Source organism: Anopheles stephensi, chromosome X (genome assembly GCF_013141755.1).
Source record: "Anopheles stephensi strain Indian chromosome X, UCI_ANSTEP_V1.0, whole genome shotgun sequence".
In the NCBI taxonomy this organism is placed as follows: domain Eukaryota; kingdom Metazoa; phylum Arthropoda; class Insecta; order Diptera; family Culicidae; genus Anopheles; species Anopheles stephensi.
Window position 1 is genome coordinate 3,440,533 of NC_050201.1, and position 11,275 is coordinate 3,451,807.

The 11,275-nt window shown below is 49.7% G+C and overlaps 4 protein-coding genes across 7 annotated transcripts; 3 read left to right on the plus strand and 1 right to left on the minus strand.

The window, feature by feature from the left end:
• Nucleotides 1-362: 362 nt before the first annotated feature.
• On the minus strand, nt 363-2,624 carry LOC118504388 (brahma-associated protein of 60 kDa-like). Its single transcript, XM_036038798.1, has 3 exons — nt 2,222-2,624; nt 1,981-2,159; nt 363-1,910 (listed from the first exon to the last, which is right to left on the minus strand). Exons 1-3 carry the CDS (start codon nt 2,324-2,326, stop codon nt 698-700), a joined length of 1,497 nt encoding a protein of 498 aa, XP_035894691.1. The 5' UTR covers nt 2,327-2,624; the 3' UTR covers nt 363-697.
• Nucleotides 2,625-2,955: 331 nt separating this feature from the next.
• Nucleotides 2,956-5,014, plus strand: LOC118504442 (synaptobrevin homolog YKT6). The gene is made up of 2 exons (XM_036038908.1): nt 2,956-3,549; nt 3,622-5,014. Exons 1-2 carry the CDS (start codon nt 3,425-3,427, stop codon nt 4,097-4,099), a joined length of 603 nt encoding a protein of 200 aa, XP_035894801.1. The 5' UTR covers nt 2,956-3,424; the 3' UTR covers nt 4,100-5,014.
• Nucleotides 5,015-5,177: 163 nt separating this feature from the next.
• LOC118504417 (trimeric intracellular cation channel type 1B.1) lies at nt 5,178-8,688 on the plus strand. 4 transcript variants are annotated; one of them, XM_036038862.1, is made up of 4 exons: nt 5,178-5,393; nt 6,438-6,871; nt 7,024-7,190; nt 7,268-8,688. In XM_036038862.1, exons 2-4 carry the CDS (start codon nt 6,488-6,490, stop codon nt 7,542-7,544), a joined length of 828 nt encoding a protein of 275 aa, XP_035894755.1. In that variant the 5' UTR covers nt 5,178-5,393; nt 6,438-6,487; the 3' UTR covers nt 7,545-8,688. The 4 variants fall into 4 exon arrangements, with proteins under 4 accessions (XP_035894755.1, XP_035894764.1, XP_035894748.1 ...); XM_036038871.1 differs by having other exon boundaries at nt 5,188-5,393; nt 6,435-6,871; XM_036038855.1 differs by lacking the exon at nt 5,178-5,393 and adding an exon at nt 6,185-6,333.
• Nucleotides 8,689-9,027: 339 nt separating this feature from the next.
• On the plus strand, nt 9,028-11,197 carry LOC118504407 (tether containing UBX domain for GLUT4). Its single transcript, XM_036038843.1, has 3 exons — nt 9,028-9,303; nt 9,375-10,440; nt 10,519-11,197. Exons 1-3 carry the CDS (start codon nt 9,220-9,222, stop codon nt 10,932-10,934), a joined length of 1,566 nt encoding a protein of 521 aa, XP_035894736.1. The 5' UTR covers nt 9,028-9,219; the 3' UTR covers nt 10,935-11,197.
• The last annotated feature ends 78 nt before the right edge of the window (nt 11,198-11,275 follow it).

Below are 11,275 nucleotides of genomic sequence, written 5' to 3' on the forward strand. Positions count from 1 at the left end.
CTACGCGGACAGGTGTTTCGATCGGCTATACTATGACCCACTATGACCCGCTAATTCCGGACGACTGCATGTCTGCATGTCTATGTCAGAACTCAGGATTGATTCAAAGAAGATGACTTCCGAGTCTCGGCGATGTACCTCGCTAGCGCCAGGAGATGCCGAAAAGCTCATTTCCATGGGTTAGCCCCTAGTCGAGTAGGAGGCCCTTGCCATGTCATGAGCGTTCCTAGCAAGCCTAGTATGCTGATGCGGCTTTGAAGTTAAAGTTAAGTTCCTGCTCTTCCATCTTCTTCAAGATTCTTCAAGACGACCGCCTAAAACGGTAGAAATATTTTTATATAAATAAATCTTAAACTATCCCATTTTATAGCGTGGAAACCATTACAGTCATCGTATACACGGTATATTTCTGGCCTTTTTTTCTTCCTCCACATACACACAAACACACACACAAAACAATTTACACGTATACACTTTTGTTTTTTTTTCTTCGCTTACGATCTAACTCTACTTGCCGGCACACGATGTGAGATTTGTACGCTGGGTTTTGGGAGGAAGGGGGGGGGGGGGGGAGGTGGATGTTGGGGATTGGTTTGGTTCTGCGTTTTATGTTACCGATTTCTGTAAAAGTGTTATTATGCTTTTCCGTTATTTGTAAATCAGATTGTTATCAAGCTCAGGCCGGTGGGTGCGTCACTTACGAATGGCGAATACCGAGCGCTTGCTCCAGCTCCGATCGTCTCTGGTTCACCTTCGCAAAGAAGTAGCGCGACACGGCTTCCTGTGCCCACGGCTGATAGTAAAACTCGGCCCGCCGTTCCTCCTCCGGATTGCCAACGACGTCCGTCATCATCTTGAGGTCGCGCTGCTGCGACACAATCCACCGGTGGATGAACGTGTGCGGTTCTTTGGCGAAGGACAGGAAAAACTCCCGGTTCGTCTTCAGCTGCTGGATCGTTTCGACCGTGTCGTGGATTTTGCCATCGAGCGCCTGTATCTCCTGCTGGCTGGCGGTACTCATCAGAAAGTTGTTCATCTGGTGCTTCAGGGCATCGTCCACCTCGACGTCAATGTCGTAGCAGGCCGTTTGCTTCCCGTCCTGCCCTTCACCACCCTCCACCACAATCACATGATTGATCACGATCGGATCCGGTGGGTGTAGCAGCGGGTTCAACCGTTGCGGTATCTCCGCAAACTTCATCCGCTGGCAGCCAAAGATTTGCTCCAGATACTTATCGCACGCAATGTACTCACGCTCGTGCGCATCCTGCAGACGGTGTGTTTTGATGTACTGCCACAGGGCCGAAATGATCACCGGGCGCGTTTGCGTGTGCACACCCAGCAAGCGGGCAAGCCGTGGATCGAGCTTGAACTGAAGCGGCTGATAATCGAGCAGCAGCAGAATGGTGCAGCGTACGTTACGGTCCCCGGTACGCTTCACCTGAAACCCATCCGTTTCCTGCGTTGTGTGCGTACGGTGCCACTCGACGAGATAGTTGTCCGGCCCGTACAGCTCCTTGTCCAGCTCGATCACGAGCGACTTGAAGAAGCTGCTAAACTTGCGCTTCATCTTCAACCCGTCCGGTTTGCCGGTGTCCTCCAGCAGCCGGCCTTCCACCCGCAACTCCCACGACGGTTCCACCCGCGGCATGGTGGGATTCATCGGATCGGGCTCCTGCTGGGCCGGATAGAACGTGTTCGAGATGAAGATCCGTAGCTTGCGCTTCTGTTTCATCGGACGCTTGAGCGTTTCCTGGATGTCGAGCCGCTTGCGGGTAATCGTCGCATCCAGCTTACGCTCAAACGCGAGCAGATCCATGTACGCCTGTGATTCCGGCACCAGCTCCCGTACCTTCTGCGGCAGTATCTTGTCGGCCAGCTTCTTGCGCTTCTTCGCCTGCGGGTCATTTCTGGAGCGGAAATATGCAAATCGAAGTGATTACTTGTTGACTACATAGGAACGGCAGATGGGAAACCTACGCCTTGGCATGCGTTGCATTGCGATCCACGCTTCCCCGCTTTCCACTCGAACTGCTCGATCCACCGGAACCTCTGTTGCTGGTGCCCTGAAACCCGACGTGCATCGGCCGCTGGTGTGGCAGCTGTGTCGGCAACGGTGGTCCACCACTCATTTGTGGCTGCGAAGCGTACGGTCGTGGCTGTGGAAAAAGCCACACAATCAAACCTGCCACCAAGTTCGAGCGGACGTTGTTACGCTTACCCCGAAACTGTTGCCTGGACCATACGGACGCATAAACGGTGGGTTGGGTACGGGCGACCCATATCGCTGGGGTATCCCGCTGGCTGCCGGAAATCGCTGCGCCATTCTCTTCGCTACACGACGCGAATTAGGCGGATTGGGATTGTTTGATTGACGATGCACCGAAAGTGTTTTGCTGTGTTTGTTGATCGTTGGCTTGCTCTAGCATAGCTTTACGGTGTGCCGAACGTTCCACTGATACGGTAGCGTAATTTAAAAAAGAAAACGCATCAAAGTTATACCTTAATCCTCGCTAATGAACAGAAAATAGATATTTTGTACAAAAAAAAACATAGAAAAACTCTGGAAAACCTCCGCTACGGATAGCTGAGGGCGAAAACATGGACAAATGACGCCGAATTCCTACATGGAGGGGAAAAAAGGCCTGTTGTATATACAGATCTTGTGAAAAGGCTTTTACGAGCCGCTCCTTTAAACAAACGATAAAACAATTTTTGTTTGGTGAATGATTTGAATAAATTAATCACTATTTTGGAATAAAACAATTTAAAAAAATCGATTTGTAGCTCACCAGCACTAAAGGTGCTATTTAAATTGCTATTTTTCTCACAAAGCACACAGCTAAAAAAAGCTCAACCGCCAGCCTGAACCCGAAAAGTGCAATGGTAACGTTGGCTATAAGAGGCTAGGCCTTTTGTGTCGTGACGCCATCTTGCCTATACACACCTTGACGCTGCTCACGACATTCAATATGTGTCAGACTGGGTGTGAGTGTGTGTTTGCCTGCTTTGTACGCTGTACAATGAGCTAGACGATCATAACAGATTGAAAATTCGATTTACCATCTAGTAGCCACCGAGCTATAGATTTCCTTACCAAAAAAAGTGTTTACTGCCTTACTGCCCAAACGAGACACGTTGCTGTGTTAAGCACTTCTTGTCGCAGCGGAATAACTAGAAGCGTGTGCGTGTGTGATTTTCTTTCCATTCCATTCCATTCGTCTAGAGGGTACGGAAAACTTATCCAAAAACAAACAATCCTGGTGGTGGTACGGTGGCACAGTACACACCACATTGGACGGAAACCTAAGCGCGGCCTTCGAAAAAGTCTTGTGAAATCAATCGAACCGATTGTTCTCGCAACTGGCTGAGACGAATTAAGCAACTCGTCATCAGCAAACCAACCCGCACAGAGTCAATCGCGATGGTGAAACTGTACGCCCTTAGCGTCTTCTACAAAGCACCGACCGAGGCACGGCTACTGAAATCGGCCTACGATTTGCAGAGCTTTTCCTTCTTCCAGCGTGGTTCGGTGCAGGAATTCATTAGGTAAGGACCCAACGCACCTTATAGCTTCCCCTGTTGGCGCTCAGTAATCAATCCCACGATCTGCACTTACAGCTTCGCCAGCAAAACGCTCGTGGAGCGAACGCAGGCCGCCACCCGACAGTCGGTAAAGCAGGATGTGTACATGTGCCACGTATATGTGCGGGCGGACAATTTGGCTGCGGTGTTGATAGCGGACCACGAATATCCGCAGCGCGTTGGCCATACACTCCTTACCAAGGTGCTCGATGACTTTTCGGCCAAGGTAGGTCCGGAGGTGTGGCCAGTCACGACGAACGAGGCAGCGATACAGTTCGGGACGCTTCCGGCCACGCTGAACAAGTATCAGGATCCACGGGAAGCGGACGCACTTACGCGCATGCAGGAGGATCTGGACGAGACGAAAATTATACTGCGCAACACGATAGATGCGGTGCTGGATCGTGGCGAAAAGTTGGACGATCTGGTATACAAATCGGAGTCCCTGTCGATACAGAGCAAAGCATTTTACAAGACGGCGAAGAAAACGAACTCGTGCTGCAACTTTGCCTAGGCTAGCTGTGGCACTAAGACACGCAGCCTCATATACGCGCATCCTACGGCGCCGCAAAAAGGGCCATCGTGATGAAACCCACCTGCATGTGTGTATGTGTGTGTGCACGTCCTAGCACCAGAACGGTCACGAAACGGCCAGAAATGTAACCGTATTTTCCATACATTTTTGTTTCGCAAAAGCTAGTTTTTATGCTAGCACATTAATCTAAATGTTCTTATCTACTTTATGACACTATACGATACGGAGGAATCGTTTTACGACCGAAACGGTGCTGTTGTAGAATCACTCATATAATCGTTAAGGATTTCGTTACAAATCCACTTGCTAAAGTGTTGCTTCGCTCAACTGTAAGAAAAGTTTTGCAACTATCAAGTCAGTAGGAATGCAACGAAGCACAGCATAACAGCACTGAAATGTAGATGCCATGGCATGCGGTACGAATGCGGTGGATACGGGTGATTGGTATTACTTTAAAGTCGATTACTGATCGATGCAAACCATAACTAAAAACCAAAACGCAATTCATAAAAGCTCTATTCATCGATGAGTTCGCACGCATATGGATAGAGCGTGCTTCTGAGCATCATTATTATGATTTTTTGTCGAAGAATATTTGTTAGCCTGCCTAATACAGAACGCACGTTTGTGTGAATAATGGCAATAACTTAGTGGAGCATTGGCATTGCATGGGCCGTTAGGAAAATATGTGTGCAACCGGTGCAGACTGTTTTAAAACAATGGATCAAAGCGAGAAATTCCCCCACTACGTTAATAATCAATGTTGGTAAGGTGTAGTGCTGTTATTATACCTATAACATGTATGGAAGAAAATATAAATATTCAATATTGGTGAAAACATGATGTAAAAGCGTAAATAAAACCTTTATCTCCCGCACGGGATGATCATGTGAATTATTGTGCGTGTGCGTATTTTTTATTTTATTTTTCTAGCGCTTGTAACTGATGTAACTATTGTAATCGAAAGAAAATCGTTCAACTGAAACGATGATTAACCGTGTAATCGCTGCTTAAGCATGTACGCCCGGTACACCTTTTGACAGCTGATCGGTGTGACGTTTCGCCAGATTTTTTGTAAACAAACGAACGATCCCAGTAGCTGCTGATGGTACGCCGCATACTTAGTAAGCCGAAAAACATAAATTAAACACAAAATTAGTGAACGGAAAGTGCATTTTTACGCCAGCAATTAACAGTGACGTGTGGTGTGCGTGCAACCAATACTACTTTACTTGACGGCCATATCGCATCGACAGGGTGCAATCCGCATCGGGTAAATACAGCTTGCATTATGATTACTTTCTTACCGCTTCAGGTCGGATATGGCGTGGTGTTTACCATTACTCACGCACCACATTCTACACCGAGGGTTACATATTTGACGCTAAAGAAGCATAAAACCATCCTTCGCCGAGGTCAAATTTATAAATAACTGTACCTCCGCCGCCGTCGCCCAAGTGAAAGCGTCGGTGTGTGAGCTAAAGAGAGGGCGCCTTAACCTCCCCCTCCCTGCCATCAATGCGCAAACTCGCCCGCGTGGCCGTAACGCACCCGCTCGGTACGTATGAACCGGCCGCCAGCTTTATTTTTTTATCTTTCAAACACCCGCTTTAAGCGATCTCCGACTGAAGCAAACCGGCGGGAGAGCGAAGCGGTTGGTTCTAATTTTAATCCACACAGAGTATTGTATGGTTTTGCCATGGTACGGCTGTCTGCCGGCTTCATTCGCAAGCAACCAGCGTGCGAGCTGCGCTGAGTGATTTTCAAGAGCCCCCGGGGGAGACCAACCGAACGCGTGAGAGATACGGAAATAGTTTACCATTCCCGGAAATCAAAAGGACTGCAGGACTGTAGCGCTCCCTTACGTGCAATGTGGTTCGAAGCGAAAGCGACCAACTTTCTGTCTCAATGTACGCACATTTAGAACACTATTTGCTAAAATATTCCCCTGCAGCGCTTCATAGAAATGGAAAAGAGTGGCCACTCTCGCACTCTCTCTCGCGCGCTCGCTCTCTACTCACCTGTTTTCGTTTTGCATGACCACATGAACGTCTCTGCGCAAGCCCTTCGGGTCGCAGACCAACGGCTAAGCTGGTGAGCAAGACCCTGGCCTGCCCGGGCCTTTTTCGTGTCGCTTAGCTCGAGCCGTACAGTCGTGTCGTGTGATCGTTCCGGTCCGTGTGCACACACTTAGCCAGCCCGTCCCGTTAGTGGTGCGTTTGTTTTTCCAAGGGGATTTTTTTCCCATACCTTTTACCCCTCAAAACCTACGTGATATTGTACGGATTTTGTATTGACGCATCTGTTCCATCAGCAGGAATCGTTTCTGTTCGTTCGTGCGAGTCGCAAGACCAACCTTCCATCGTCATGGATCCGGAGGCGTTCCTCGATATCGCCAACCAGGTGATCAAGCTGAAGATGTTCCCGTACTTCGATATCGCGCACAGCCTGCTTTGCGCGCTATCGGTAAAGGAGGATCTGGGCGCCGGTGCACACACCTTCTCCCGGAAGCATCCGCTCGCCTGCTGGCTGTCGACGATGCTGGTCGTCTTTGCCGGTGGTATGGTCGCGAACGGGCTGCTCGGTGAGCCGATTCTGGCACCGCTCAAGAACACACCTCAGCTGCTGGTCGCCACCGCCTGCTGGTACATCGTATTCTACACGCCGTTCGACATCGGTTACAAGGTTGCCAAGTTCCTGCCGATCAAGCTGGTGGCAAGCGCCATGAAGGAAATCTACCGTGCGAAGAAGGTGAGCTCGCGGTCGCAATCAAACGGAGCGTCCCAGGCGGGGAATCATCAAACAACGTGGCCCCGTAGTCAAACACGCTATCAACCGAATCGTGCCGCGTCGCGCTATGCCAGAAAAGCCGTATTTTGACAAACCTAATCATTTCTCCGTAGATTCACGATGGTGTGACGCACGCCGCCAAGCTGTACCCGAATGCGTTCATCATCATGATCATCATCGGTACGCTCAAGGGTAACGGAGCCGGTTTCACCAAGCTGATCGAGCGCCTCATCCGTGGCGTATGGACCCCGACGGCAATGGAGTTCCTGCAGCCAAGCTTGTAAGTAACAGTGCACCAACGGCAAGAAAACAGACCATATGGGTCGCTTACCTTCCTTCGCACTCGCATCATTGCAGCTACACCAAGGCATCGCTGATCGCGTCGATCATCTTCGTGCTGGACAAGAAAACGGACCTGATCTCGGCCCCGCACGCACTCGTCTACTTCGGCATCGTCATCTTCCTGGTGTACTTCAAGCTGAGCTCGATTCTGCTCGGCATTCACGATCCGTTCGTGCCGTTCGAGAACCTGAGCTGTGCGCTGCTGTTCGGCGGCATCTGGGACAGCCTGGCCAAGATTCTTGGCCGCGGCCAGGCCAAGGAGGAACCGAAAGATGCGAAAAAGTCCAACTAAGCGGCCAGCAGTGTGCTGCACTGTTCTGTGCGCTTATGTGTGACGGGATGCCGAATTTTGAGTTTGTTTTTTTAAGTAGTATTTTTCAGGGTTTTTGTTTTCTGTCATAACTTGACTTGATTTCGACTAAAACGTGGTATTGCTTATTTTAAAATGGCTTGAAATCTTTTTTTTGTAAAAAGAGGAAAAGCGAGTGAGATTGAGTGAGAGACAGGGAGAGAACGTTGAGCCAAATTACGGACCAGATCAGTCACACACGGTCACCACACGCACACACATAGAAACAGACACACGCAGGCGTGCTAAGATCACGCAAACGTGCGACACACGCGGTAGAAGTACGCGGCTAGCAGCTAACAGTCTAATTTAAGCGTTGATGAACACGGCGGAGCGGGATCGGTTTCTAGGAGAGAGGCTAGAGGGTTCGGGAACACTTTTAGTTGTTATATTTTTCACTGCTTGCCATCCAAGTGGACGGATGACCATGCCGGTGTGCATGGTTATCCAAATCCACCACCACACACACACACGCACCAACAAAACCAAAGGAGAAACACGTGTTTTAAGAGATAGGAGACTGGTTTGCCTTTTAGTTTAGTTATTATTTACCGGTCCCGTTTATTTTTTTTATCTAGTCCCGTGCAAATGACGCTCCGTTATGTTTACATTTACAGTGTAGAGCTAGTCAAAATTACGATTAATTTTTTTTTAGTTTCTTTCGACATTTATAATCGAACCGTGCTCAACAAAATCGAGCAAAGCGAACAAAATGCGGCGTGTCACGAAACGGAGAAAAAAGCACCCTCACATAGCAGTGGGTGGTATGTGAGTTGTCCTTTTTTTTTCTTCCTTGAAGTGCATAATCCCAAACATGGACGAAGTTTACTGTAGACAGCAGCTACACACACACACCGAACTTGAAAAGACTTAATTAACTTTTACGAGACATGGACGTTAGGGGTTTTTTCCCGCCGCTGTGCGAGGGAAAAAGTACGCAACGCTCCGAGAAAAAGAAAAACCAAAGTTCTTGCTATGAAATAACACCCCTTTACCAGCGGGGACGTAGCAAAGTGCTACCGGTAGGGCAAAGCGAACGCAAAGCAATATGAAGAGCAATAAAGAAACACGCTGTGATTCCAGGCAACAGTCGCTTCGCTTCATTTACTACAAATGCCTCCCCCGAATTTGCATCTGGACGGATCCAGTGAAAGCGGAGAGGTGTTTAAAATTTAAAAGCAGTTGGTTAAAAATAGATCACAGCCGCAGTGTACGACGATGTGTCGTTGGATAAGCTGTCGCACATGTTTTCGTCCATAAGCCCTGTTAAAATGCGTGCAAACGCATCGAATTGCTTCAAATGAAATAATGTTTGCTGATTTTTAATTTAATAATCATAATTATGGCTTTTTTACACTCATATGCGATACGATTGCAACACGGTAACGTGTAAACAGTGCTTTAGCACGGTTGCAGCTGTCAGACGGCATTGTTTACATCGTTCCAAAGGACCGTATCACAGCCAACCAAGCAAGTCATTCTCGAGTCGTCTCGAGAGCAGGTGCCGGTATTTTTTACAACTTGCTGATCGACCGATCCGAGCCAGTGTTTGCGCGCTGGCGTTGCTTTTCTAATCATCTGAACGTGTGTGTGTGTGTTACTGTTGCGATAGTATACGATGGCCAGCCGTACCGTGACCGTGCTAACCGTGCACGGACGCCGTCAGACGGTAAAGGTAGAGCCAAACATGACGATTCTCGAGGTTAGCTAGACGAAATGCGCGTCATCGATTTCGATTGCACAACTCGCTAACAGGTTTTTTTTTGGTTGAAGATACTGGAAACTGTCTGCCGGAAGTATAACTTCCCGCACGATGAGTACGACCTGCTGCACCACAACAAGGTGCTCGATCTGTCGACCATGTTCCGGTTTGCCGGCATCCCGAACAACGCCCTGCTCGAGATGGCCAAGGCGAAGCAAGCGCGCACAGAAGACGATGTGATTGTGCAGCTGCAGCTGGAGGATGGTTCTCGTAGCGAGAATGGAACGTTTAAACCCTCGCAATCGTTGCTGGATGTGCTGGTGGCGCTCTGTCCGGTGCGTGCCGTCGCCGAAGCTCATCCCGTGCTGGTGTACATGCGGCGCGAGGTTTACTGGGAGCAGCTGGGGACGACTACACTAAAAAGTCTCGGTCTAACGCGTGGTAGGGCCGCGCTGCGGTTGCTGCAGCGCCGTGCGGAAGAACCAAAAGTGCAGGCCAACGTTTCGGCCCCGTTGCCGCAAGCGGTACGCCGGGAGGAACCGGCCAAACCAGCCGCTACTGTGCCTTTAAGCGAAACCGTTCCTGTTGCCGCATCGACCGTTCCGGACGAGGAACCGCAGGCACCACCACCACCTCCGACGCACCTTGTCGAAAAAGAATCGAAAGTCATTGTTGCGGAGGCGGAAGAATCGTCGACGAGCGTTGCAGAACCATTGCCCGATACAACAGCAAGCGAGCAGCGCCCGGTCGATGCGCCCCGACCGGAAGCGCTTATTACGATACTGGGCGAACGGGAGGCAATCCTTTACCATGCGTCGACTGCGGAACGCTACCAAACGGATGTGGCGGATTCGTTCTTTGAGCTAACCGTACCGGAAATGATGCAGCTGTACAAACAGCTGCAGGACCGGGTGAAAGCGTTCGAAGATGCGCCGCTGCTGACGGGCGAGTTGCGCGAGCTGGAACGCAATCAGCAGCTGCTGAGTAACATGAACCGGTACCGGCAGGCGGTCATACGGGTACAGTTTCCCGACCGTCACGTACTACAGGGTGTGTTCCAGGTGCATGAAACCGTGGGGCATGTGGTAGAGTTTGTTCGCGGGTTTCTGGCCGATGCAAAGCAATCCTTCTATCTGTGTAAGTACTCCGACCGAGTGTTGCGCTCTTCCCGAATGAAGCTTATTAAGTCGCTTCGTTGTGATTTTTGTTTTTTAGATACAACCCCACCAAAGGTAGTGTTAGACCAGCCAACCGTTTCCCTGATCGATGCCGGATGTTTCCCACAGGTCTTACTACACTTCAGCCTTGACTCGCCCACGCCCAGCGACAGTACGATCGATCCGGCCGGATTCTGCCTCAAACCGGAACTGCTCGGCCGATTATCGAACGCAACCGGTGCAGCAGTACTGGCTGGCCGTGCAAAGCGCAACGTAGCGAGCACTAGCAGCGACAGCAGGCAGGAAAGCACCTCCGCTAGCCACCCGATCGAGCTGGTCAGCTCCTCCCAGGACACGGCCGCCGCCGGTCCCTCGAATCGCATCCCGAACCGTAACTTCCGACAATCCTCATCCACCCCAACCCAGTCGACGAACGAGCGTGAAGCGAAAATACTGAAGTTTTTGAAGAAATAGGCACCTGTGGTCGTTGTTCGCCGAAGGAAGGAAGAAAAAACGAAAGCAATCCCTTAGCTTATCATGCATGGCACAATCACGGGTTTTGTCGGAATTACTACGTTCGTAAATTTCTTTCCAGGTTCTTTTGATCCTTTTTAGTAGCTTCCCTCATTCATTCCCGTCCTTGGTGCATTGCACAGAACACACACACACACATTCATGGGGAAGGATAAACCGAATTTCCAAATTATGCTGGGTGGTAAATAAAATTTGCAAGTGAATATTCTTCTTCTTTCTTGGCTTGCTGCCTGGTGTCCAATCCGTTTCCAGTAAACACGGTCCACGGACTTCATTCGATC

Coding starts and splice junctions, on each gene's coding strand:
- LOC118504388 (XM_036038798.1), bottom strand. CDS start 2,326: ATGGCGCAGCGATTTCCGGCAGCCAGCGGGATACCCCAGCGATATGGG. Junction 2,160..2,221: donor GTCCAGGCAACAGTTTCGGG/GTAAGCGTAACA, acceptor CTTTTTCCACAG/CCACGACCGTACGCTTCGCA. Junction 1,911..1,980: donor AATGCAACGCATGCCAAGGC/GTAGGTTTCCCA, acceptor TTTCCGCTCCAG/AAATGACCCGCAGGCGAAGA.
- LOC118504407 (XM_036038843.1), top strand. CDS start 9,220: ATGGCCAGCCGTACCGTGACCGTGCTAACCGTGCACGGACGCCGTCAG. Junction 9,304..9,374: donor CAAACATGACGATTCTCGAG/GTTAGCTAGACG, acceptor TTTTGGTTGAAG/ATACTGGAAACTGTCTGCCG. Junction 10,441..10,518: donor AAAGCAATCCTTCTATCTGT/GTAAGTACTCCG, acceptor TTTGTTTTTTAG/ATACAACCCCACCAAAGGTA.
- LOC118504442 (XM_036038908.1), top strand. CDS start 3,425: ATGGTGAAACTGTACGCCCTTAGCGTCTTCTACAAAGCACCGACCGAG. Junction 3,550..3,621: donor TCGGTGCAGGAATTCATTAG/GTAAGGACCCAA, acceptor CTGCACTTACAG/CTTCGCCAGCAAAACGCTCG.
- LOC118504417 (XM_036038862.1), top strand. CDS start 6,488: ATGGATCCGGAGGCGTTCCTCGATATCGCCAACCAGGTGATCAAGCTG. Junction 6,872..7,023: donor AAATCTACCGTGCGAAGAAG/GTGAGCTCGCGG, acceptor ATTTCTCCGTAG/ATTCACGATGGTGTGACGCA. Junction 7,191..7,267: donor GAGTTCCTGCAGCCAAGCTT/GTAAGTAACAGT, acceptor GCATCATTGCAG/CTACACCAAGGCATCGCTGA.